Source organism: Polistes canadensis, unplaced genomic scaffold, assembly GCF_001313835.1.
Source record: "Polistes canadensis isolate GaletaPanama2010 unplaced genomic scaffold, ASM131383v1 scaffold_431, whole genome shotgun sequence".
Lineage (NCBI taxonomy): Eukaryota > Metazoa > Arthropoda > Insecta > Hymenoptera > Vespidae > Polistes > Polistes canadensis.
Window position 1 is genome coordinate 41,975 of NW_014569978.1, and position 26,993 is coordinate 68,967.

Genomic DNA, 26,993 nt, shown 5'->3' on the forward strand with positions numbered 1-26,993 from the left:
TTTGTTCATAATCGTAAATTTCCTATAATTAAGAGAAAGGAAGATTTGAAACCTTTCGTAAAGATATTCAGGAAAAGGAAGATGAAGAAACCGGAGGTACGACGAAATTAATATCGCAAGATACGTCAAGGAGAAGCAATCCGATTATCATCGCCGAGGAACAATCGACGGATTCGCGCGATTATTTGAAAAGAGGTTAGACTATTTTTTAACTCTTTATTTTATTACCCCTTTCAGAGATCTGTCTCAAATTCATTGAATTAAAGTCAACAAAGTTTTTCTGTTGAAAAATGGATCTAGATTTTGTAGCTTTTAATTGCAAACAATGTAGAATAAAGCCATAACGAGATATCACACCAATAATGCGTTATCACTTTTATGGTCATTACTAATTGTAAATAAATGATATTTATGATCGTATTTTTTCTTTTTATGCATTCTTATGTTCCAATTGAAGAGAAAAATTCAAGTACAATATATCTTTCGAGTTATACATCATATCATGTAATGATGCTCGTTTGAAATAGGCTCGAACGTGAAACATTTAATGGAATATAAAAGAAGGATCGATAAATCGATCGACGAGTATATTGCTGAGCGAATAGGCGAAGAAAACTCTTTCGAAGGCTCCACGGGTGATTGGAAATTTTCCGAAGCGTGGCTTACCTCTGTAGAAAAGATTTGTGATATAATATTCTCGCGGTTAAGCTTTCAAATTGAACATAATGAGAAGAACAAAGAGATTCCTTCGTATGGAAAGAGACATTTCCATCGAAATCGGTATGCATATATGTTATATAGAGATCGAAGCAAAAAAGCTTAAACGAAATGAAATTCTCGTTTAAATTGAGTGTGTACTTATTTCTCAGAAAATGCTTGGCTAAACACGACGAGTATGCGAGTTCGTATCTGGCAACGTCTATCAACGAGAATATAAAAGACAATTCGTTTTATCAATTCATCCGTCATCGTTGCGGTTCGCATCAAAATACGGTTGATGATTTATCTTGCTCTCAATACGAGAAACTCTACGGACGGTGGGATATTCAGAAAAGTACACTACAGTTTGTTAACGATTGTTTTGCGATCTCGAAAGTATTCTTCAAGAAAATCCATTTAAAAGGGGAAAATCCATGAATCATATATGTACGTGTACATATGTTAAATATTGTATTTATTTTTCAGGAATACTGGAAAGTATTAGCACGCGATACGAGCACCACCGTTGTTGTTGCATTTGCAGAGCTCATGGAAACTCGAGCATTTCCTGTGGATACAAATGTATAATGACACCAAGTTCTCAAAGAGAGACTAACCTTTCATCTTCCTAGTAAAGAGGAGACAATGTAGACGACTAAATTCATTGTGTCCGTTTAGCTTTAGGAATGTACTTTTATAAACGTGATTCGTTTTATAATAGCATATCAATCCATCGCCGTTGCTCGTGATTAATGTAAATTGATAAAGATAGAGGAGTTCAAAGTAAGGGAAGCAAACGGAAACAATCAAGAATCGTGTCGAATAATCGCACGATCTGTTGTGCGGTCAGATAGAAAAAGGTAACTGTAAATAGTTTCAACTAAATCACGAACAAAATAAATTCGTGCAAATTTTTTTTTTCGAAAACGCACTGTTTCCTCCTTGAGTCGAGAGAAGGCGGTGCTCATTAGACACGCTCGAAAAGTTTAACTCGCTTCCCGCGAGCTAAATCAAATTAAATTACAAAGTTATTTAGCCCAATTAACGATCATTCCTTAATTGGACACGACATACCATATAAATAAATCCTTTATGTAAGTTCCAATCAATTTTATTATACTATTATTTTGTGAGCCTGTATCATTGAAAATTGGATATTATTTTTTAAGCGAAAAATATGATATTAATTTTAGATCGACATCATTCACGAACCGCAAATAATTATGGAAATGATAGAAGAACGCTTAATAACGATTTCTCTTTGAGCGAAGAAAGTCATCGTCGCGCGGCGGTCGTCGACTTGTTGTATCATCAAGTTTCCTGGTTCATCGTTCATCGATCACGCGGGAGAATATCGTCGTGGCGTATTTGAAATGTTTCTAGAAGAAAACAAAAGAAGGGACTCGATCGAGAGGGACGACGACGACTACTAATAATGAGTAGGTGTAACGAGACACAGCTCTCGTCCGTATCGATCCGTACTGGAGCTTTCGGTGGAGGGAGCGCAGCAGCACACCGTCGTCAAGAGGAGCGACGAGCTCCGTGAAAATCGCGCGTGATCGTAGATCCAACGCAGCTTCATAGTTCACCAGTTTCTAGCGGGAGAGGGGGAGAGAGAGGGGGCCGAGGGAGGGAGAAAAAAAAAAGAAAAAAGACAGTCGGATGCGCGTTCTCGGGTGTACGTACGTACGTACATGCGCCTATTCTTTCTCTCTTCCTCTGTCAAGGCAAAAGGAAGGAAGGAAGGAAGAAACGACGAACGAACCCCTCGTTGTCTCCCCCACCCAAGCAGCGTATAGCAATAGCGCCACCGAGCATCCTGGCGTACGGAACCGACGCTCGTCGGCCCTCAGTAGCGCGACGAGCGTCGAGTCGCGTGTGCTGTTCTTATTCTGTGTTATTTCCACTTTTCACGAGTACGAAATATATCTACCAAGTCGGCTTTTTCCCATCTGTCTCTTTTTCTCTCCTTTTCTATTCTCTCTCTTCCCCTCGTGCTATTTCACGCGCGTACACCATCCTCTCTCTTAAGCTCGAGTATATACATCATCTCGAAAGAGCATACCACGGGAGAGAAAGAGAAAGAGAAAGAGAGAAGAGTGGTGAGTAATCAAAAGTACAAAGTGAAGAACTCTCTTTGACGTTACTACAAACGTCGTCGTCCTTTTACGAAGAACGAGAGTTTAAAGGACGCCGCACACGCGACCATCTTTGCTTGCTTATGGTAGACACTGGAGGTAGAGAAGGGTGGAAGATATTCCTTTCCCCTCTTCTTCTTTCTTTTTATACTTGAAGAACGATTATAGACGCGAATGGTTAGGTACGACGACGGCATCGAGAGTTCGTCGAACGTTTCGAGGTCAGGGTCGGTCTTTCGAAGAAGAGACAGAGACACGCGGTCATGCACGCACGAAAATCGAAGGTCTCGGCACTTGGCGTTTAACCAAGACACATCCATTGCAATCTATATTTAGCTGACATAGCCATTGGGTGCTTTGCAGGAGGGATGACACGAGGGGTGTTTTATATTTCGAGGACGATCGGGGGTAGTGACTTCTCAGTGACTCATTTCTCGTTTCCTCGAATCTTGGGACCTGGGTGGGGCCGTCCGGCCGGCGGAAGTCCTGCCTTCCTGCCTTCCTACCTTCCTAACTTCCTCCTGCTTGCCCCTCATAACTCTTTGCTTTTCTACGATATCTTATTCTTCTCACACATTGTCAAATGTTTATCGACAATGTATGCTTAATATTTGTGCTTGTTATTCCAAATGAACGTACGTTTAAAAGCTAAATTTAATAATATGTCATTTTGATCGGCTAAGGGTTTAGAATCACACGAAGCCAAATAATAAATAACAATAAATAATGTTCAACTTATCGTTACTCGATAAATTTAAAAGGCGGAAAAAAGAAAAAAACGCAAGGGAACGCTCGTAATGCGATGTGTATATATTAGTCGTCGGACTAACCATAATAATTATGTTGACGTAGCATGTTATATGGTTTTCTCTGATAGCGTCTCGTGCGGTTTTTTTTTATCTTCATCGTGCTTCATAAATTCGATCGTATCGTCGTGTGATAATAGGAAAATCAAAGCTGTGTGCGAATGAAACCGCTATTGCGAATAATATTTATAAAATATTGGCACTATTTCCTTAGATTTTCGAATTTATAGTTCGTAAATATATTCAACATTAATGCGAACACGCGTTTGGCGTCTTTTTTCACGTCCCGGTAAACCTGTGTACCTATCGGTCTTCTTTCTCTTTCCGCTCTTTGCAATGGAAAATATTATATTTTACTTGAAATAAGATAGATGATAGAATTGACTTCTGACATTAATTATAATTAATGACGCACGTCGTATATTTTAGAAAATATCAAATTCTCAAAAGAAAGAAAGAAAAAACAAATGCTATTGTCAAAGTATCGTTGTAGCTGGAAGAGAACACATTGAGGATTGTATAATAATCAAGATTTAAATTGAATCGAATTTAATCGAATGAACGGCCAGCGAACAATCGATATAAAAAGTACCTCGATCAGTTGAATCTCCGATTCTGTTAGTTTAATTAAGAGAACGTCGTGGTTATACGCTGCTGTACGCGGCTACGAATACATCGTATATATTGTAAGATTAACAGTAAATGGTAAATCGGGAAAACTACCGTTCGATGATTCTTCTCTTCCTCTTTGCGCATCATTGCTCCGAAACAGATGCTGCATATGCGCATATGTATTCATGTATAAACTCGAGTGTCGAAGAAGGAAATGTTATTTAACGCGGTCATAATGTAAGATGCGTACGTTAACCTACTCTTGATCAACGGTAACGCGTAGAACAACGGCACGTTGAAATCGGTTAATGACCGTAATAGATGTTGTAACTCAGGGAATCGCAATAATCATAATGACATTACCATTCGAATCAACTAAACGGTACTACGTGTTTTTTCTCTCTTTCACTCTATAGATTAGTCGGAAGATTTATCACGATTGTTAATTTAACGTCTTAATATATAAACGATTTCATTTGTATATATCGAAACTATTGACGAACGAATTGGAATAGCAGTCCTGTCGAATGGGTAGGATCAATACCTGCTGGCTGTACGCCCTGCCATGTACGCCCTGCCGTATACAAGGAAGGGATAGGGCGGGGATCCTTCCTTGTTTCCTTTTGCGCTGAAACGTTGAGCATTATTCGAGTTTCGTCCTTTTCTTTTTTTCCTTTTATTTTATATTTTTTCTCCTTTCTCTGTGTCTACTGCTTGTCATGATAATTGTCAATTTTTATACGACGAAGCACGTAATGTAACATACGACTGTATAATTTAGTCGTCAGGGACATTCGGATTCGACGTACATCTTATTATTTTCATTCTTTGTTTTTTTTTTTTTTTGTTCTTCATAGCCCAAACACGCCAAATTGGCATACCTACCTAGATACGTTATTTTCTCTTTTGCGGTATATACTCTGTGTACTTTATTTTTCGAGAATTTACTGCCGGAAAGACTGGTTCTGGTATAGGGTTTACCTACGTAGTCATAATAGACGAGAAACCAGAGTACACAGGTGGTCGCACAGGATACTTCGTTCTGCGTCCAGTTCACTCACCTCGCTTCAAAGTCCCGTTTTCGCTAAAACTTCTTTTAGAAACTTTATACGCCTTGTTAATTCTCGCGTACTGTCTAAGAATTCGGATAATTATGGAATTCTTTGATTAATTATATAAATATGAAACTGACCAAATACATAATTAAAAGAGAAATTTCTATAAACGCACAATTTATAATTCATTTATCGAATTTCTCGACTTTTGAATGTCACGCAATTTGAAATAGGATGTGCAAACGCGCGAGATTTCATCGAGTTACTTCGCAGAAGGAAGCATCTCATTGTGAGATAATATGTCGATAACGTTCCGCTACCGGTTTAGAAGATTCTTTATTCTTTTTTTATTCTCTTTCATATTCTCTCGATAAAGATTGAAATTATTTGAACAAAAATTATTAAGTTTTAATAATTTGCACACATTTACATATATATATATATATATATTATATTTAATATTAATAATAGAATTTGATGTTTGTTTTTAGGATTAATCTCGGATTTAAGATTATTCCTTTACTTACAAAGCTTTACGGCTTTCGTAAAAGGGAGAATTTCATACGAAAAGAGAAGCGAGTAATTAAAACTTTGGCTGATTTTAAAAGCAATGCAGAGCAACGGTTCGGAGAATATGGGACCCGAAAATGGTGTTGAAAAATCTGGATGGACAGTAGGCATTATACTCCGCGATATAATTTTTGTCTTATTCATCTTGAAAAATTGTCTCTCCTGTATCACTTTTGATTGATTATTTATACAAGATATTCAATAGAATATTTGTTTTATAGGATCGATTAATATATTTGTCCTTTCTTCCAATCAGGTTGGATTGATTAATGGAAAATACAAATATCTTACGGCTGAAACTTTTGGCTTCAAAATCAATGCTAATGGATCAAGCTTGAAAAAGAAACAATTATGGACTCTGGAAGGAAGCGATCAGCAAGTATTTCTTCGTTCTCATTTGGATCGATACTTGGCTGTAGATCAGTTTGGAAACGTGACTTGCGAAACGGAAGATGTTAATGATCCTGGCTGTGCTTTCCAAATACAGCTGGCCTCTGATGGTAGACATTCATTTTTTTTCAATATAGTCTATAATGAATATTTCACGTTAACATTTTCTAAAATGTTTATTATTAATTTTAGGAAGCGGTCGTTGGGCTTTAAAGAACACGCAGAGAGGCTATTTTCTAGGCTCTAGTCAAGATGAATTAAAATGCATAGCTAAAGCTCCGGGCGAAGCAGAATATTGGCTTGTACATCTTGCTGCCAGGCCACAGGTATAAATTGTATCTTTGAGTTATTTGTTAGTTTTCGAAAAATACAAATATTTCTATTCGTGAATAGAACATTCATTGAATATTTGACTATAGGTAAATCTTAGATCTGCCGGAAGAAAACGTTTTGCTCACTTAAGTGCAGCACAGGATGAAATTCATGTTGATGCACCAGTACCATGGGGCGAGGATACTTTATTTACTTTAGAATTTCGTCCCGCAGCCATGGCAGATCACGATGATGATCATGGAGATCACGTGAAATCAGAGGGTGGACATTACGCTCTTCATACTTGTAATAATAAGTACCTTGCACGCGATGGTAAATTGTTAGATAGTTGCACCAGAGACTGTCTTTTTGCGGCTGAATTTCATGCAGGACTACTTGCACTGAGGTTTTTATATTATACAATTATATTATTATAGATATTTCTATATATTCATGTAGTAATATTTCAATGCAATATTAATTAATTATAGAGATATCAATGGCGCATATTTAGCACCGATTGGAAGCAAGGCTGTATTAAAGTCTAGATCCACAACCGTAACGCGCGACGAACTCTTTTCTTTGGAAGAATCTCTTCCACAGGCCTCCTTTGTTGCTGCTCTAAATCAGCGATATGTTTCTGTAAAGCAAGGTATATTTTACAATTATAAGATATATTTTTTTTCAAATAGCCATAACTTTGTTAAAAATTGACTTATAGGGCCTTTTTTTTTACATTTTTTGTTTTTAAATATACCATATGCATTTCTGCATATCGAATATTATTTATTTGCGAATATTTCAGGAGTGGATGTAACTGCAAATCAAGATGAAATTTCTGGTCATGAAACATTTCAATTAGAATTCGATCGTGTCACAAAACGATGGTACGTACGTACAATGCAGGATCGTTATTGGAGTTTGGAAGCTGGTGGCGGCATCCAAGCTGCTGATCACAAAAAGTCTTCGAATGCTCTATTTGATCTTGTTTGGCAAGAAGATGGTACGGTGGCATTGCGTGCTAACAATGGCAAATTCATAGCTACTAAACGTTCTGGCCACCTTTATGCAAATGCTGAACTTACTAATGGAAGTGATTCGGATGCTTGTAAATATTATTTCTATTTGATAAACAGACCAGTTTTAGTACTTCGATGTGAGCAAGGCTTTGTAGGTCCTAAAAGTACAACTAGCCCCAAGCTTGAGTGCAATAAAGCTAGTTATGAGACAATTCGCGTTGAACGATGTGAACGTGACATTGTTAGATTTAAAGGTAATACTTTGATTTTGTCATTTGAATTTCAATATTTTCTTCTCTCTCTCTCTCTCTCTCTCTCTCTCTCTCTCTCTCTCTCTCTCTCATTGTGACATTTCATATATTTATATTATTTAATATTAAACATTATTTTTTGTATCTAGGACAAAATGGAAAATATTGGCATGCAGATAGTGAGGGAGTAACTGTTGATTCTGATTATTTTCTTCTCTCTCTCTCTCTCTCTCTCTCTCTCTCTCTCTCTCTCTCATTGTGACATTTCATATATTTATATTATTTAATATTAAACATTATTTTTTGTATCTAGGACAAAATGGAAAATATTGGCATGCAGATAGTGAGGGAGTAACTGTTGATTCTGATATACCATCTGATGGCTTTTACTTGGAAATGCGTGAACCATCTCGTCTATGCATTAAATCTACTGATGGTCGATATCTTACTGCAGGTAAAAATGGTGTTTTGCGTTTAGGAGAAACAGATTATGATTCTGCCACAAAATGGGAATTCTAATGTGGGTGGCTGCTTTTGGAAAAACATAATCCATCAGATGTGATTATATCTCATCGTATTTTTTACCTGGGAACGTAAGAACAAAAACTTTGTTCCTACTATGATGTACTTAACCAAGAACAGTTTTATAAACTTCACCGTCAAACGAATTTACGACATATCGATGGTGAATTATCTTTATGGGGCTACAAAAAAAGATATCGTAAATTTGCATAAATCAAAGACTGACAGCTATATTAACTGTGAATTATTAAGAGCCAATCATTATCACGAGCTTTTTTATACGCAATGCTTCATTTTATATAAACTATACAATCAATTTATAGCGCAATAAGCTTCATAAAGTAAATCATTTGAATTACGTCAAGACACATTGACAATACGTATTTGATATTTGATAAAATTGTGTATTAAAAGTGAGGATGTTCTTTGTGGGTCATTTATGAGATATCTTTAATAAAGCTTTCCATTTTTAATAGCATATATGCATAGATTACTCATAATTTAAATTAAGGGGAATATAACAAGAGTATAGACGCGCGCGTACATTGGTCATAGACTAATTTTTGTTCTACTATTGTTCTCTACCAAAAGCATATTATAATATGAATACTAAATTATATCCCTTTTTTGATAAGTGCTTTTTCGAATTGCAAATTTCAAAGAGAAAATATTTCATAGTTGTTTGCAACACTAATATGTGATGTGTTTTATTTAATACACGCATACTTTACATTCATAATACTTATTGCTTTAAAACACTCTGTCAATTCTTATTAAACAAAAAGGTATATATTCGAAAGAATTATTTCTTCTTTTTTTTATTCACATATTTTTAAACTCAAACTAAGGACTGATCTATTTAAGTATCAAGTAAGTTCAAAGGCTAATATCAACAATGACCAAAAGTAATATTTAATGTTTTATAAATAAATTTATAATGTGTGTTTCATTTGATATATATATATGAAACATGAGAAATATTCCTCTCTAACAATTAGTGTTAAAAATAATCAATCCATGATTTTCTGCAACTATTTACTTGTGCACAAATTTCTGTAGCTTTCATTAAAATAAACTATTACATTTGGAATTTTTTATTAAAGGTAACAAGTATAATATCGATATATTATAACAATACATTGAAATTAAATTCGATGAGTACGCTTGAGCGGAAAATGAGTATAAAATGTAGTAACATGTAGAACTTACTTATCGTCATTGGTCATCAATTTAAACCTATTCCAAATCAATATATTGCATAGGCATGTATTTTTAATCGTCTATGCATTGCGCAATATAAAACTTTTGTCTATTTTTGCTATTAATTATGTACAATTTTTACAAAACTGTGTGGATTTGATTTTTTTTTCTTTTTAAATACTACTGTACGCAACTATCGATATTTCCAACTCTAAAATCTCTCTTATATATATATACAATTAATAATTTTATTAAGAATTATTAACACACGAATGTAATAAACAATTTTATATTGACTGAAAATAGTTTTTTTTATAATATAAAGCCCTGTTAGTATGGTTTCTTTTGATTTTTTTAATATATATGTTACCATATGAAGAACCGAAATTGGAAAATGTCAAGATTCATTATTGTGCATGGTCATGATGTATGTCAGAAATATTAATGTATAAAAATAAACCCAAATATTCGGTCATTTCATCTACGTATTTTGTATGTGTTGTTGACAAGCAACCATGTGAATCTTGACATTATTCAATTTCGGTCTTTCACGGTGTAACATATACAATAAATGAATATATTATATGCTTTAATTCTTTCCAAACTTTGAGCCTTCCATTAGGCAACAATCTGGACAGTAGGTTTTAAAGTATATAGCGAAAAAATGATATCTACTTTAAAATTATGACGTGGAAACTGTTAATTTCATTTTACATTGTTTTCCTCAAATTGTTCTTTGTTATAAGAAAAAATGTTTTCAATAATATCAAACTTGAATTAGTATGTTATTAAACTGATGTTGCATCTGAGAAGTTAAAATTACTCGAGCAGCTGTATATGTCAAAGAGATTATTAGTAATAATAAGGACAATATGGGATCTTTAAAAGGATATTCATTCAATTTATTTATTTTAACTGAATTCATTCTGTAATTTTTTTAATAAACGTTCTTCCGCTAATGTCAACTTTTCCTGATATAGAGTTTTTAGATATGGATATAAAATAGGTAAATCTTTCATTTGCGATAGAGTAAAGTGCATATAATCAAATGCTATGCCAACTTTGCTTAGGTCATATTTACTCTTCTCGGGAATAACGGGCATTTTCGCATTTCTTTGACTAAAATGCGTTAATAGAGTAAAACCTGATTGCATTTTCTCGCCAGCACTAATGGCAGCTGATACGGTTGAATGTTTTTTCTTTTCTGCTTCCTTTATTAATTCATCCTGTAGAGTTGCTTCATGAATCAATAAATCGCAATTCATACCTAGTTGTATTATGCTATTACAAGGCATGGTATCACCGCTAGAGCATCAAATGAATAATTTTTAATCTGTTATTGATATTAAAACTAAGTATATTTTTTTATTTTAAGCGTTCTTATTATTACCTGTAGACGACTTTTTTATCATTTTCAAAAGTCAAAGCAATTCCATATGACAAATTGCAATGCCTTACTAAGGTAGTTTCAAGTTTCTTAATGTTCAATTTCTCACACAGATCTTGTTTCATCAATATAGTATGTTGTCGCATCACTTTGTGAGCCAAAAGATCCCCGTTTGATATATATTTAACATATTTTTTAATGGTATCATACCGTTCATAACAATAATTCATCCATGATTTAAGAGTGTCTGGCATTAGTAAAAAAATGGGTTCTTTTGTGACTTTCGCTCTAGCTAATATAATCCCTATTAAACCCAAATGATGATCTGCATGCATATGAGAAACATATATTGCCTAAAACAAAAATCATCTCTTTTTGATTATCAATAGAAATTATTTAAAAAAGAAAACCAAGTAAATTAGTATATTTAATGTACCTTGATTGTAGATAGAATATGATTGAGTTTAGCCAGACCATAAACACGTGCTATTTGAGACAATGTTCCTTCACTACAATCTAATAATATACTACTACTTTCATTTATTCTCACAAAAATAGCACTTGTATTTCGAACTTTACTAGGTATACTAGAACCAGTACCTAACATCACAAATTTCGGATATTCTTCTGTATCAAGTACTATACTTGTTTGTTCATCGATATTAGAGCGAAGTTCTTCCAGCATTGTAGAAAAATACTCAATTTCCAATAATTGATTCGTATAAATTTTTCGATCAATAAAGATCTTAGTGTCTGTATGGAACTTTTTTTCAGGTCTAAATTCAATAGTTTGTAGTGTTTTAGCATAATGTATTCGTTGATTATTATCCTATGCACATATAAATATTTAATTACTATTATTCATATAGTAGTCATAAGATCACTTATTCATTGAATCATTTCAAACTGTTTTACTTACCGTATTAAGATTCTCATTGTTTACAGTTGATTCATTTTGAAAACATTTTGACTCCAAGAAAGGAAATATTTTAGGATTTAATAAATTCAACGTATGTTGCTGCTTGTATACTGCTTCGCTACCCAAGCAAGTGTTGCTTTCATTTATTATTAGATGATAAGTATTTGAATCGAAATTATTCATCCATTCTTTATATTTGGGATTATCAATTATCTCCTGCGGTGTAAAATGTATTATACAATATGGTTTGTCATTTTCATCAGAGGCATTTTTTTGGTGTTTTACAAAAGCAGCTTCATTTACAAATGATTCTAGGAATTTCTCATTCGGACAATCAACAACTATAAACCAAATATTCAATATTAATTATTATTATTACGGGGAGTATTAAATAATAAGATATTAAATATAAATAAAATAATATAGAAACAAAAATAAAAAGTTATGATTACCTACAAACGTTGGGCCTTTTTTCTTTGGAGAACAAACTTCATCGTTTCTTACGATGGTTCCATCATCTAAAGTGACATTTTCCCCATTTTTAAGAAGTCCTAAGATAGGACCAGGCTTAATGCCTTTAGCAAGACATTTTTCTAAAGATAAAGTACCTGGCTTGTCCTTTAATTTGCAAATATAGCACAACACAGGTGGATCATTTGTATTTAACTTTATTCTTTTATCAGTTCTAATTTCGTTAGTTTTTCTTTTCCCATCGGTATTGGCATATATGATACTACCATTGTCTGTGCTGTTATTTATTATTGTCTCGGAGATACATTTAGAAGATATATCGTTCACATTTGAATATATTGGTATGCATGAAACAGTCATCACATTATCATCATACTGTTTAAATGTCTCGGGTTCGTCAAAAGTAGCGTACAATTTTTTCATAATGTTAGAATCTTTCAATATTTGTAACATTTGTTTAGTTTTTCTAGGTGCAGTTATATTTGTAACATTGATATAGCAATCATCTTTCATTTCATCGGAAAAACCTTGTATTGTAAATATTACTCCTGGCAATCCACCTACATTTTTCCAGATTCCAGACGTAATAAATATACGTTCTATTTTGGCCAGTTTAGTTTTATGCTCAGTAGTTAATCTTTGTGTTCCTTCTCCACAATTAAACATGTACCTCTTACGATCTGTGATTAAGATTAAAGAAGTGCTTCCTGCTCTAGATCCACAGCCTAGAACCTATAAAAATTGTAGAATAATTTACGTTAAAATGTAATCAAATCAAATCAAATAACAATTGTGCAGTTGTGAATAAAAAGAATAATTATCAATAGACCTGCAGGCGCACTTCTGCTGGAGTACCATTTGATGGCATGGCGTGTTTAGCATCAAGTTGCAGCGTGTTACTTATTTCCGCAGTGAAAAACCGCGACCGGCATTTTCTTACAATATTACTCGTTATATTCTTAGCAACCAACATTTATTTTTATTATTATTATTATTGAACGTTTTTCATATTAAAATATATTTCTATCCAATTTAATAAATTTCCTACGAATACTGATTGCAACACTAATTCATCACAACCTAAAATCTAATGTCGACAAGTTGCACTTTAGTAATATTTCCATGAAACTTCAATGCAGCCTTAAGCCAAATTTACATGAAACTTCAATGCAGCCTTGAGCCAAATTTACATGAAACTTCAATGCAGCCTTAAGCCAAATTTACATATCAGAGAGAAAGAGAGAAAAAAAACAACAATTTTTTTTTGTAGAAAAATGTCTTATGTGTATACCTATGTTTCATCAATTCCATAATTACAGTTTATTTGTTATTAATTAATTGTTAATAATTAATTTTTATCTTTCTTCATTTCGTTTCTATTTTATTTAACAACCTCACTTCACACAAGATAGATGATAGGTAGTCACCAATTTTGTTTTCTTCTACACACAATGCCATCTTACGAGAAAGATATGTTATTACGAAGAACAAATTGCGCGACAATGCTCTTCATTGTTTATTGACATTTCCTACATAATGAACTTCATCTAACATTATATAAGTACAGCGCGCATATTAAAGATTACGATAAGAGTGGTATTGAAACAATTCCTGGTTGAATATATGATATTGACATTGATACAATGGCAAACATTATCGCGGTGCCCTTGGAATCTTGTTGCAAACGATTTAATTCGATTGGTTGTAAAAGCGGACTATCCTTTTTGCTAAAACAAATGACTATTTATTATCATTTATATATAATATGTTTAGCGCGAATGTTGAAAATAAATGTTTATACCTTACGACAACCAGTCGATAAAGTGGTTCACCTGGATTGCCTTTTCTGTAATGCTGAGTATTTGAATAAACATTATACGATATTTTCAATTCGTTTCTTTTTTTTCTAACAATTTTGTCTGGTGCATTTTTGATTATCCTAAGCTTATTATAAATCTCAGCAAGACTCGACACACTTTTTGGTCCAACAAGAGGAGGAATATGTTCCTTAACTATCTCTACTTCGGTAATTTCGGAGTTATTAGTACAATCTTCGTCATCTATAATAATGGTTTTCTCATCGTACCATTTATCTTTTAACTCTTTCCACGAAGTTACATTTGGTAAAACTTTGAACGATGATTGATACTCATTTTTGTCACTTTTGTTATTTCCCGTAGATATATTTGGTAATCTATATCGAAACGATGTAATCAAGCAATGTAATCATTAAAAATTACATTATAAAATATGTCGACAATAATAAAAAAAAAAAAAAAATGAAGTACCTGCTTTGTTGTACAGTATTTCTAAAAGATCTAAAGTGTCCTGAATTTCCAAACATGTAAGCATGGGAATTATTGTGATTTAAGTTCTCTTGAATAAATGTACCTCTATTATGCCAGTATGTTTGATGGTAAAATGGAAATCTATTATTGGGTAGCTGGAAAAATCCAAATCTTGAACATTGTACTGACTGCATGGTAAACAATGCACGCCAAACAAAATCGTAGACGTTCGTATGTGTGCTTTGATTATAGACTATTCTGTTATTAGCCTGCAAATTGGTACTAGAGCTACGTTGTATTTCTTGCATGTTTTGTTTAGAATTTTGCAAGCGCATTTTACTGTCGATTTCTGATAAACTTCTTAATCTTTTTGTTTCGTATTGATATATATCTTTACGAAGTTTTATTGTATGAGGTATATAATTACGTGAAATCTGTAGTACAATGACTGATCGAGAAGCAATATTTGGTAGTAACTCGAGCATCTCCATTCTCGTTAAAGTAGGAACAACTATCTCAATTTCATCATCGGAAAGATCAATCACCTATTTAAAGAAAAACTCGTCATATGATTTGAACATGATTAAAACGCACTTCAATGGAGTTTAATATCATCTATTGAATTAATTATATCGCGCATCGTACCTCTAATTTGGATTTCTTATTGTCCGATTGATGACTTCCACAAGATAGTGGTGGTTCTTTTCTCTTGAGAAAACTATTTCCTTCTAAATCTTTCGATTCAGATTTATTATTAACTGATAACGATCTGGTTTCTATCCTTTTTGGGAGTAATTTGATATTACGCTGTATACGAGAATCTGAACATTTTGTTACAAAATTACCATTCTTCGTTATAACTTTGTTTTTATCAGACAGGGTCTCCTCGCTAATAATTCTTGTTTGCGAATTCAGATTGTTTTCACTATTGTCAACTTGTTCTCCTTTGTTTATTGTTTCTTCCTCTTTTCTTGAATTTAATTTCGATTGATCATTTTCTAATTTGTTATTATAATATTTGGATATAAGCGATGAGGAATCATTTTTACATTCTATCGCACTTTTCATATTTTCAATAATACTTTGTACATCTTTTTCTACCATATTACTTGAAAACTTGGCAGATTTGTCAGCCTGTAAATGGTTAGTACTTTCCAGTATATTTAATTCTTCTTTAGCATTATCAAATACTTTGAGTTTATTGCTTGCATCACGAGCCTCTTTTCGTTCTGAATCTCCCATACGCAAACCTTTCTCAGGTTCTCCGATAAGTTTTATTTTTAAAGGAACAGATTCATCGGGTATCGCATTTTTGACTGAATTTTCGTAATAAAATCGTTGTATGTGGTAACCATAGCGAGTTAATTGACTATAAACTCTGTATTCTTCTAAAGTACATTCTTTATTATCTATTAAAATTTCATATGCTTGTTGAATAGATAATGCTACGCCATTCCATGTAAGTTCCAAACAGTTCTGAAATATAATCAGTTTCATATTTATATTTCACATACAAATGATGAATTAATTGATTTAAAAACAAACAAAACTATTATATACCATCTCTAGAAGAAGTAACGATTCTTCTGGAAGCAAAAGTAATGTTTTATTAACTTCAATACCAAAATTGCCCCAATCCTGGCCAGATTTTTTAATAACCCGTGCCTTTCTTGTCTGAGGTAGCCATTCTGCAACTGCTAATTGAGAAATACGTTCTACCCTTTCGATATTCAACAAGTCTTTACAATTTTTTAGATTCTTTTCTATTTGAACATTTTCCAACCAAGAGTTATTCGGTTCATATTCTTTTTGTCCAAATTTGGGTAATACTTTTTTCGATTCCTCCCATTCTGTATAAGTTTTGTACTTAATACCTTTATTTTGAATAAGTTGATCTGCCCTTTAAAATAAGAGATTTTTCAAAAAATCAAATACTTGTGATATTACAAATACTGGCTAAAGAAAAAGTACGTAGGTTAAGATAACGTAAGAGAAAATGTGTTTGTTTTATCAAATAATTTCACTTATATCCTAGAAACTTACGTTAAAGTATTTCCAGATAATATTTCCTCTTTTTTATTCATTTTTATTCATTTATCATGGATCGATTGTGGAAACTGATAACATGTAATAATGTTCAGTTACATTGTAAATGTTATTCAAAACGTTTAATAAAGAAAAATAAAGGGGGAAGAAAAGAAAAATAGAAAAAAATAGAGAGAGCAGAAAAGAAAAATAAATATATAGGAATACTTCTTATGTTATGATTCAACATAAAAAATAATATACTCAATTAGATCACCAATGTATATAATATAAAAATACAGTTTATATATCACATTTGTTTATTATTTAGATTTAAACTGTAACTAACTATAAAGTCGGATGAAAAAAAACATGGCGCCACTTAAATGAGCATAACTATAAAGCATAGACTATGTAACTTGTGACTTAACGATCGAATTATGGTGTTTAAGGTTATTTACAACTTGGTCATTGAAACTCTCCATAATATCGCGTAAATGAGTATTACCTTATGATCTAATGCACGTGCCTCCTAACACACATGTAAACAAATGGCTTATAGAACGTAAAAAGGATACTGAGTTTGGAAAAAACTTGATGAAATTTTGATTAAATGGAAATATGTTACTGGGTGAATATATTTTATGTATTTAAAAAACTGTGCCACGTGCTTATTCGTCAATCCTATATTTATATATTTAAGTATCATATTATTAATTAACGGAAATAAGTAATTATATTCGTAAGAGACATCTTTTAACAAACGTATCGGTCATCCTATTTTCTACTTTTGATTTTATATTCATTGCCATTTTAAAGACAAATTTTGTCTCTACTTTTAATCGAACCATTCAAATCGCAATACATATTTGAATGAAAATTTCAGAGACTGATATCAAGGACATTAACGACTTAAATTGTTAAATAGCAATTTTGAAAGATTCACGTCATTTTCATTAATTCAAACAAATTTCTACCATAATCGATATGACGTTACCTAATACTTTAGAAGCTTCTGTAATAGATGAAATAGCATTGGAAGGTTTGGATGGAATTACTTTACAAGGTGAGTTAATATTTCTTCGACACATATCCTTACGTACTTTTCATGTTTATATATCATTATTTTTTGTTTCAGCTTTATGGTTACGTTTGGCACATAGATTTAACAATCCTTTACAATGTACACAACAATTTATGAACCAAATATGGTCTATGTGTGTAAATCTTCAGGAATTTACATTTTATAAATTAAAAGTGCCAAGAAATCCACTTGTTATATATGATCGTTATGAATTTGTAGATCCAGATCTAGGTATTATACTTGAACCAGTAAGTAAATCTAAACATGTAACCATTATCCTATAATTTCATATTTCATCTTGTATCTCTATTTTCTTTCAGGATAATATTCCAGAAGATATTTATCCTTTTTTTCCTATAAATGATCCAATTACAGGAGTTAGGGGTTCTTGTTCGACTTATAAGACTCGTAAAGTTATTAATGTTGATATCAGAAAATATACTTTAGAGGAAGCAACGAAAGAATATGATCAAAGATTAGTCATTGTTGCATCTCAAGCTGCAAGAGAGTTTGCATTAATGGGCGATAAAGCATCTTCTATATTGAAATTAAGTACTATGCATTACTGTTTCCTTGAAAGAGTTGGAAGATCGCGTTATCATGGTGAAGTAACGCAGGGAAAAATTAGTCTTAGTTTGTTAAGAGAAGATCCTAGAACATTGTTTTATCATAGAAAGTTTTTACTTCGTCATAAATTGATTACAAAGCAGACGCATCATCAAAAAACAGGAGGCCATAGTTGTACCGGTAGCTTATTACATCTACCACGATTCTTTGTAGAAAGGAAACCAAAAATGATGTTCTTGGCTGAACAAGTCATTGAGATACTTAAAACGAAAAAAAATTATATTGCTGAATATGAAGAAGTAAAGAAGAAATTGCAAATTGCAAATTCTATTCAAAAATTAGTTAAAACATCTTTTTTTCAAAAGGCAGTAAGAACAGATCTGGTAAGTGAGACCTATTTTATATATATATATATATATATATATATATATATATATATATAAAATATATANATAAAATATATACATAACATATATATAATATATATACATAACATATATTACCGTGAAAGACCGAAATTGAATAATGTCAAGATTCATATGGTCGCTTCGTATATGTCTGGAATATTAATGTATAAGAATAAACCCAAATATTCGGTCTTTCATCGACGTATTTAGTATGGAATCTTGACATTATCCAATTTTGGCCTTTCACAGTAACATATATATTATGTACAACATATTTGTAGACTTTTTATATAATAAATTGTTTACAAAAAGTAAACGTTTATTAAAATGTTTAATCAAATTTTATTGTTAATTGATAGAAAGTACCGTATAGAACTTTATATCCAAATGCAGAACCTAAAGAGTGGCAACGGAAGAATGATCCATCGAAGGAAAAAGTAATAAGGGTAATACAACTGATAACTCCTGACGTTGATATTGCTGAACTATTGAACAAAGATGAAATACACGAGGATGAAGAGCAATTAGAGTTAGATATTCGCAATCACAAATACGATTATTCTTACCTTAAAGAAGCTAATAATATGAACGAAGGAAGCAGTATTAATGGTGTTTCTCAAGGAAGCTTATCTAAAGATATGGGTTTAACGAAATTACAATGTAGAACTATATTACGTAATCTAGTGAAAATGGATATCGTTGCGACATACATGAATGATGCAGGTAGGCAAAGAGTAACAAAATATGTATCTAAAAAGTTTGAGGCAAATAGCACGATGAGTATGCAATTTAAAAAAGAAATGAATAGAATTAAAGAGCTTACGAAGCATATATCAAATAAGAAAAATGAAGTTATACCAAAACAAGAGGATTTACAGGAAAAAGAAAGTAGTGAAGTTAGCGATTTTTATACGCATTTAATTAAAACTATAGAGAAATTAAATTATCATGTAATTATTGATAATAAAACAAAGAAACATTCTGACGTTGGAGAGCAAGAACCATTTATTAATACCGACAAATTAAGATCGGTATTTCGCATTGTCAGTAAAATATTTTGGAAATATCGTATAACAAAGTCACGAACTAGATACAAATGTACCTTCTTGAACGTGTCGAGAAAAATAGTTAACTTAAAATTGTTAACTAACGAAAGACAAAAAGAAAAATCAATACAAAATGGAAGGAACATAGGAAATACTAGTGATAGTTTCGAAGATTCCACAGTTACATCTACAATTTCAAATAATATTAAAGATGTTTCAATGTATAAAAGTATAGAAACAAATTTGGTTACCCAAAATCCGATACGCGGTGGAAAACCGATTAATGAAATTTTTGGTTTGATGGAGGATGTTGAAAATAGTAAGAAAAAAAGTGTATCTAATATTACTTATAGATTATTAAAGCGAGCAAATATGATCATCGAGTCTGTTAAAGAGCATCAAGTTATCGATGATATAACTAAGTTAATGAAGGTAAATCGCAACAGTGAATCATTTTATGTTAATCTATAATTGAAGAACATTTAAATTAGAGTAATTGCGTTTTAAGATCAAAAGTTAAGCCTAATTCATTTTCATTTTAGATGATAAATGACGAAGAAGATAAGGAAGGTTACGATGTGAAGATAGATAAAAAATCTTTGCTCAGATTATTACAGAAATTAGCCAAAGATAATTTGGTAAAAAATATCAAGTTAACTCTTAGTGCTAATGGCAGAGAAAAACATTTGACTTTCGTATGTGATCCCAATATTGATACAGATCATACGGTAATAAAGTCAGCTGTAGAGCAAGCAAAAGTTAAATTTTGTTTATTGGGATCATCAAAATCTAAAACGAATTCAAAAAATAATATAGATAAGACTCGTACTAATGCGGACAACACAAATAAAAGGCCTGGAAGACTATCGGCACTACCAACTACTTCCAAATATGATCCAGTATGTATAAACAATTTGACAAAATTAACCCATATATATATATGTAATAATAAAATATATAATGCAATAGATATGTACTTAATAATAAATATATAATTTATGTTTCCTTTTTTTTAGAAAGCAGCTCGAAAACTTGGATATAGTCCCAAATTTGTTCGTATGCAAGCACTTCATGTTCTTTTATATTATTTAGTTTATGAACATCCCGGAGAAGACACGCTTTCCAAGAATGAACAAATACAATTGTTACGTGCCAATGATTTTAGCATCACCGATAGTTTGGCTCAAGAAATGAGTAAAATTTATACCACGGAAGTAGGATGGAAGATGTTTTTGCCATCTTTACCGCAACATAATGGTAAGTAAAGTGCAACTGTATTTATACATGTTTCTTTAAGATCTTAAACAAGAGATATATGCATATAATACTATTGTTCTTTCTTTTTTTTCTTTACGTGTTAGGTTGGCCAAAAGGTTGGACTTTAATGTGTGACCTTCTGTTGCGCATTCCTCTATCAATATTTTTAAAAGTCCATAGTGTCCCATTTATTATATCAGGCTTGGAATATTATACAAATCATCCTATTAGGAAACATTATTTAATTAAAGATCTTCCAATGAATATTCAAAGTACTTTACTACATGGAAGAAAGTATATATTTGATATTCATGAAACTGTTACTAGATTATGTTATATCGGTCTGGTCCAATTTGGACCACAGAAATTAAAAGAAAAAGATCAAGTATTTCTTTACGTAAATCGTCATAGTGAATTAATGGATACAACTTCATCTGCACCTGGATATCACAAAATTGAAGAGAAAACATACCCCATAACGAAATATAATTTCAATGAGATGGATATTGTTGAAAAATATTGGTACGATATGTGGAATATATGTGTTAATACTCCTTTAGGGGGTAGGCTTGCAGTTCAGGGTAAAGATATATTATTAGAGGATTTATCTAAAAAAAGTGACATGATAGAAACAATAAAAGCTCGTACTGCAGAGGAAGCTATAATATTGGATACTGGCAAAGTACCTGGGGATCGTAAAGGTGCAGCTGGTATCGATTCTGCATTTTTTGCACACTTGAAACGTAATTGGAATTGGAATAATAATTTTACGATGCGCAATCAACTAAGAAAAGATCTAGGAAATAAAACTACGGCATGTAAGAGAGATGCTTATTTGTCAACAATAAAAGCGGCACCTGTCAAATATACTGAATTTTCTGGATTAAAAAAAGTATCAGGACCTACTATTGTAAATGCTACAGATGTGAAAACAAAGTCCCAATCGAACAAAGTTGGTGAAGTTACTAATAAGTCTATTAAACATGAAACATATACGAAATTTCATCGGGTTAAACAGAAATCATTTATTAGACGAGTTTTACCTAAAAAGGCGGGAAAAAAATCACGTGTTAAATATGATGAAATTGATTATCGTGCGCTTCAACTAATGCATAAATTGCGCGTCGATTGGAAACCACACGAAGATAATATATTACTTATATGTAAAGTTGCCATGATGTATTTGTGTCCAAATCATCGCAAACAAGTAGTATCATTTAATATGGTCAGAGATGTTTTACGCTCTTATTCTCTTAGTTCTTACAATAAAACTTCTCGAGCTTGTCAAAGAAGACTTTTATACATGCTTAGACAACCGCAAACAGTTAATAGCGTAACTTTAGGAGTAGAAGAAATAAAGCAAAATTTCTTTCTCAATAAACGATTTGGTGGTATAACAGAAAAGATTAAACAAGAATGTCCGAATCATGGCGCATATGAAAAACGCATAGCCGAAGTATTTAAAGATCTTGTTAATTACGTTGCTAAAAAGTATTACGATATTTCAGAAATGGGATCAAATGAACCTATTATTGTACCCAAAACAGTACAAGAGTTTAATATTTTTTATAAAATGATATATCCTACTAAATCATTTAATTCAGGTTTTTTCAAGGATATTCGTTGTATTAACGATATACATTCTGCTACTATTAATTCTGTTATTCATAGTTCAATGTGTTCTGGAAAAGATAAAAAATCTTGGGCATATCAATTATTTAAAGTATATCAACAGTATCCTGAGGTTCTCTTGAAAAACGCTATGGCCAAAATTAGGGCCGATCAATTGGTTACAATAAAAAAAAATGATATGCACCTAACAAAGAAGTATGCCAATTATATGCCAATGAGTAGTGCACAGTATCAGTTTAGTACAAGTTACATTTACAAATTTCAAAATAGATGGCCATATGATTTATATATGGAATCGTACAATGCTTTTTTCAAACTTATTCAATGGTATTTTACATCAAGAAAAAGTAATCCGTTGACAAATAATGTTTCTTCCGATGGTATGGAAATTATTCCAGTTACTGGTGGGATAGTTGCCATGATACATGATTTTATGCCAATGGATAAGCTAGATTTTGATATTGCGATACCCGATCAAGTAATTACATTAGATCAGAGTTTAAAAGAAAAAAATGAAACTTATTTCAGAATTGCACAAAGGTACAAAGATATTTTAGATGGTTTAGATTATTTCAAAGACAATTCGGATAAGAAGACGAATTTGATAGAAAACAATAAAATCTCAATATTTAAAAAAGAGACACTTGTTGATCATCGGACTAATAATGGGTCATCCATTCTTGAAGAAGTGAGAGATAATGACGTTGGCGATGAGCCTGGTTTTATAAAGGCAAGAAAAGTTGATCACAACTTTAGATTACAACTTATTGAAGAAAATAATTTAATTAATTCTCAAGATGAAACTAAAACCGTGTTAAACAAAACAGATGATAAAAAGTTGAATACAAATTTTGAGACATATGTTGATAATTTAAAAAACTCTTCATCTGATGTGCTTATGGATAAAGAACAATTACAAGGGAATCATTTAAAAAGAAAATGCATTGATAATTGTGAAATAGATTCTGCGGAATCAACCTCGAAGAAAGCTAAAATGGATGATGATAGTAAATGTAGCATATTAAATTCATCTAATGATACTGCACGAAGTAATATTCCAACAGATTTAAATAAGTGCCTAATTGATTTTGATGAAAAAATGGATAACGCTGAAACTTCATTAGAGTCAAGGCTTTTGGATGACAATTCAGTTGGAAGTTGGAAATCTGCAGATGATGAAAATATAATACAAAAAATCGAAAGTCAAAGTAATGATGAATATAAAAAGACAAATGATAATGCATTTACTCGTATAAGTAGTATAATATGTAGTAAATCTAAGAATACAAGTTATGCAAATTCATACGCCAAACTCGATGACACGAATGACGTTCAAAAACGATTTACAAGATTAGCCCTTTTGAAAATAAGGGAGGAGCTAAATGAATTTTCCGTATCTGATAGTCATCATGCTCACGAATACTTTGTTGTTAATATGTTCAAAATTTTTTATTACTTAGAATCATCAAAATTACAACATTGTGATGAGGATTATGAAGAGTTTAAAAGTTATGCGATACCATCTGGTATGTTACCTTTGAAATTAAAGACTGTTTCCGAAATTATAAATGATTTAAATAAATTTGCAATTTTTCCAAAAAATAATACCTCATATGCGAATTTTAAGAAAACTATGAATGGGAAGGTATTATATAACTGGATGAAAATTGATGCTATATACAAATTTGTAAGAGAAAAGAAAGAAATAGGAGCTAGTTCGGAGGAACTGATGGTAAGAATATTTATTAATATAAGATTATGGTATAATAATATTACACATGATAATCCGATAATTCATCATTTCTAATGATTTCAGGAAAAATTTCGAAAAGACTTTGGAAGAGAGCTTTATGATATAGTTTCTCTTTTAATTGAAAATTATTTGTTTTTACGTTCTGGTGTAACTACGCCCCGATATATACATCACCTTTATGTAAATCCTTGGTTGATACATTCTTACAAGATCTTTCGTTTAGAAAGAGAGTCGCTTTTACCAATACCTAAAGGTAGCATATACTTGACAGAAAATCAAACTAATGCCGATATTAATATTGATGATATTAAAAAAGATAATGATATTGATCATAATAAAAATTCATTGGAATCATCAATATGCGATATGGACATAACGATGATTGATAATGAAGAAGAAATACAAAAAAAAGATACGTTGCCTTTAATAGGTAATGGTACCGAAGAACAAGAAAATGCTACGATTATAAGTAACTCTGATGAAAGTGAAAAGGAACCAAATGTATGTGCTACAAAAAGATTACAAAGGAAAAGAATATCTTTGCTTCCACAAAAGGATATATTTACATCTGCTAAAAAATTAGATTTAACGTAAGAAAGTATAACAAGATATTATGAATTATTTGTACATTTATATATATATATATATTATATATAATTGCACATTGAAAATATAATATATTCATTTGGATGTTAAATTCGTTCATAATTTCAGTACTGCTGAGGAAATAAGGGTAGTCATGAAGCCATGGATTCGCATAGATGGTGTTTTGAATCGTAGAGTATTAGATCGTATGTTGGGAGCTGTTTTAACATATTGTTTAACACATCCTGGTGTTACACTAGTCAAAGTACAAAATAGATTTAGTCCAGTTTTACAACCGTTCCACACTCGTGAATTGATTGAGGTTTGAATATTTATTAGAATCACTTATTTTAACTGATTCAAGTAATTTTCATTTAGTAAATTCATTTGTATTAATATCATATATAACATTATATTAAATGATTATTTTATTTTATTCTTATAGATACTGATTAAATTAGGCTGTTTAGAAAAGAAGATATTGATCAAACAACATGTGACTTTGTTTTCAAAGCCTGCACCTGTTAAACCAAGTAAGTATTATTATCCATTAAAATTGATCATTGAAATAATCTTTTCTTTGTGGTTTTAACACCTTATATTTTTGTTATAATTAGAAACGGACGAGGAGTGGGTGAGCGAAGAAGAAATATTTATAGAGCCTTTAATGGGAGCGATCATAAAATTTAGTATATTTTTAAGTACGAAGATGTACAACTCGGATTATATTCCATAATGATAATATAAATATTACTAAAATGATAAGCATCTTATTGCGAGCTAAACGAGTTATTTCGATGTCGCGTTTCGATTTGTATAGGAAACAGCCTTACTAGTCAACAGACGAGGAAGCAAGTGCTAGTGTGCCTGATAATAATTATTCGTTCATAAAAATATTTCAACTATCTCTCTCTCTCTCTCTCTCTCTCTCTCTCTCTCTCTCTCTCTCTCTCTTTATGTCATATTTACATATTATATTTTCATACTATTAATATCGAAAATTACATGTAACAATAATCTAATATCGCTATGCACTCAGGTATTGTATAGGTATCTTCGTATATTAATAAAAAAAAAAAGTACGTTAATCAAAGTCTCATCAATGAATTTTCTGTTAGTTCTTTTTTATACAAATGTCTGTGATCATAATTTAACAAATGTTCTTTACGTTTATGATTATAAATGTAATTATAATAGTGTATAATACTTAAGTTAATTATTATATATTAGTTTTTGTAAATTCTATTTTAAATAAATTCGTATTTACACAATTTGGTCGATCATGGTTTAAATGATGTAACTCATAAATATATTATTTATACATAAAATTGTGTTTTGCCTTCCTTTTACGGAGAACAAGCAATATACCAACCCCGAAGGTGGAGATCCCCCCATCCCCATCAAACAACTTAATAGCAGTCAATTTCCTGTAAATAGATATTTGTGTTTAAATTTGACTTAAAAAATGGGGGTAGGGTTGTCCCAGACATTCATTGTTTCGTTTTTTAAGCTGTACGAAACAATTAAACCCAACAGCTTGGTAGAGGTCACCACCAACCTCTAACTATAATTGCGTCAGGGTTGAAACTAACTGCGCGGTGAGAACCGAGCAGCCTACCCGAAAATTCCGTTAAAAATTTCAAACTTTATACTTATCGAAGTATACAAAAATTGCGAAATTAATGAGACATCTATCGGCACATTTGACTATTTCTCACAAAAGGACGACGCGCCACTAGTGTGGCTTTCGCGGATGTGATCTTTGAGCGACGCGCCAGGCTGGGCGTACACAGTTTCAAAAGAAGAATTAATTGAATATTTATCCAGTTTTCGAGCGACTTCGTTTGAAGGCTCTTCATATTCATAATAATGACGAGGATTTACTAGTTTGCCTGATTTCCCGCTTTGACGGTAACATATATATGTATATATATATATTAAAAAATTATTCCAACAAACAATACGTCATCTCATAATACATATATACATCGTATAAGC

At 31.8% G+C, this 26,993-nt stretch overlaps 4 protein-coding genes across 5 annotated transcripts; 2 read left to right on the forward strand and 2 right to left on the reverse strand.

Annotated features, from left to right (window-relative positions):
- Positions 1–2,431: 2,431 nt before the first annotated feature.
- LOC106792445 (protein singed) lies at positions 2,432–9,872 on the forward strand. Its single transcript, XM_014758872.1, has 8 exons — positions 2,432–2,801; positions 5,802–5,983; positions 6,137–6,380; positions 6,463–6,596; positions 6,690–6,988; positions 7,074–7,234; positions 7,388–7,855; positions 8,166–9,872. Exons 2-8 carry the CDS (start codon positions 5,921–5,923, stop codon positions 8,369–8,371), a joined length of 1,575 nt encoding a protein of 524 aa, XP_014614358.1. The 5' UTR covers positions 2,432–2,801; positions 5,802–5,920; the 3' UTR covers positions 8,372–9,872.
- On the reverse strand, positions 8,428–13,468 carry LOC106792441 (ribonuclease Z, mitochondrial). Its single transcript, XM_014758866.1, has 6 exons — positions 13,181–13,468; positions 12,333–13,083; positions 11,881–12,221; positions 11,398–11,790; positions 10,965–11,314; positions 8,428–10,879 (listed from the first exon to the last, which is right to left on the reverse strand). Exons 1-6 carry the CDS (start codon positions 13,322–13,324, stop codon positions 10,486–10,488), a joined length of 2,373 nt encoding a protein of 790 aa, XP_014614352.1. The 5' UTR covers positions 13,325–13,468; the 3' UTR covers positions 8,428–10,485.
- Positions 13,469–13,699: 231 nt separating this feature from the next.
- Positions 13,700–17,076, reverse strand: LOC106792442. 2 transcript variants are annotated; one of them, XM_014758867.1, is made up of 6 exons: positions 16,683–17,076; positions 16,200–16,539; positions 15,285–16,115; positions 14,640–15,184; positions 14,153–14,545; positions 13,700–14,078 (listed from the first exon to the last, which is right to left on the reverse strand). In XM_014758867.1, exons 1-6 carry the CDS (start codon positions 16,721–16,723, stop codon positions 13,934–13,936), a joined length of 2,295 nt encoding a protein of 764 aa, XP_014614353.1. In that variant the 5' UTR covers positions 16,724–17,076; the 3' UTR covers positions 13,700–13,933. The 2 variants fall into 2 exon arrangements, with proteins under 2 accessions (XP_014614353.1, XP_014614355.1); XM_014758869.1 differs by having other exon boundaries at positions 13,970–14,091.
- Positions 17,077–17,183: 107 nt separating this feature from the next.
- LOC106792446 (general transcription factor 3C polypeptide 1) lies at positions 17,184–25,830 on the forward strand. Its single transcript, XM_014758873.1, has 12 exons — positions 17,184–17,295; positions 17,551–17,730; positions 17,803–17,996; positions 18,069–18,698; positions 19,082–20,200; positions 20,311–20,667; positions 20,785–21,025; positions 21,130–24,389; positions 24,474–25,000; positions 25,125–25,317; positions 25,441–25,528; positions 25,613–25,830. The coding sequence occupies exons 2-12, from the start codon at positions 17,652–17,654 to the stop codon at positions 25,729–25,731; spliced, it is 6,807 nt and encodes a 2,268-aa protein (XP_014614359.1). The 5' UTR covers positions 17,184–17,295; positions 17,551–17,651; the 3' UTR covers positions 25,732–25,830.
- The last annotated feature ends 1,163 nt before the right edge of the window (positions 25,831–26,993 follow it).

Excerpts from the sequence above, each read along its gene's own strand:
- LOC106792445 (XM_014758872.1), top strand. The coding sequence starts at position 5,921 with ATGCAGAGCAACGGTTCGGAGAATATGGGACCCGAAAATGGTGTTGAA. Across the intron at positions 5,984-6,136 it reads TTGAAAAATCTGGATGGACA|GTTGGATTGATTAATGGAAA; the intron begins GTAGGCATTATA and ends TCTTCCAATCAG. Across the intron at positions 6,381-6,462 it reads AATACAGCTGGCCTCTGATG|GAAGCGGTCGTTGGGCTTTA; the intron begins GTAGACATTCAT and ends TATTAATTTTAG.
- LOC106792441 (XM_014758866.1), bottom strand. The coding sequence starts at position 13,324 with ATGTTGGTTGCTAAGAATATAACGAGTAATATTGTAAGAAAATGCCGG. Across the intron at positions 11,315-11,397 it reads ATATTCTATCTACAATCAAG|GCAATATATGTTTCTCATAT; the intron begins GTACATTAAATA and ends TTTTTGTTTTAG. Across the intron at positions 10,880-10,964 it reads GATAAAAAAGTCGTCTACAG|CGGTGATACCATGCCTTGTA; the intron begins GTAATAATAAGA and ends TTGATGCTCTAG.
- LOC106792442 (XM_014758867.1), bottom strand. The coding sequence starts at position 16,723 with ATGAATAAAAAAGAGGAAATATTATCTGGAAATACTTTAAC. Across the intron at positions 15,185-15,284 it reads ATAAGAAATCCAAATTAGAG|GTGATTGATCTTTCCGATGA; the intron begins GTACGATGCGCG and ends TTCTTTAAATAG. Across the intron at positions 14,079-14,152 it reads TATCGACTGGTTGTCGTAAG|CAAAAAGGATAGTCCGCTTT; the intron begins GTATAAACATTT and ends CATTTGTTTTAG.
- LOC106792446 (XM_014758873.1), top strand. The coding sequence starts at position 17,652 with ATGACGTTACCTAATACTTTAGAAGCTTCTGTAATAGATGAAATAGCA. Across the intron at positions 18,699-19,081 it reads AGGCAGTAAGAACAGATCTG|AAAGTACCGTATAGAACTTT; the intron begins GTAAGTGAGACC and ends GTTAATTGATAG. Across the intron at positions 25,529-25,612 it reads GCCTGCACCTGTTAAACCAA|AAACGGACGAGGAGTGGGTG; the intron begins GTAAGTATTATT and ends TGTTATAATTAG.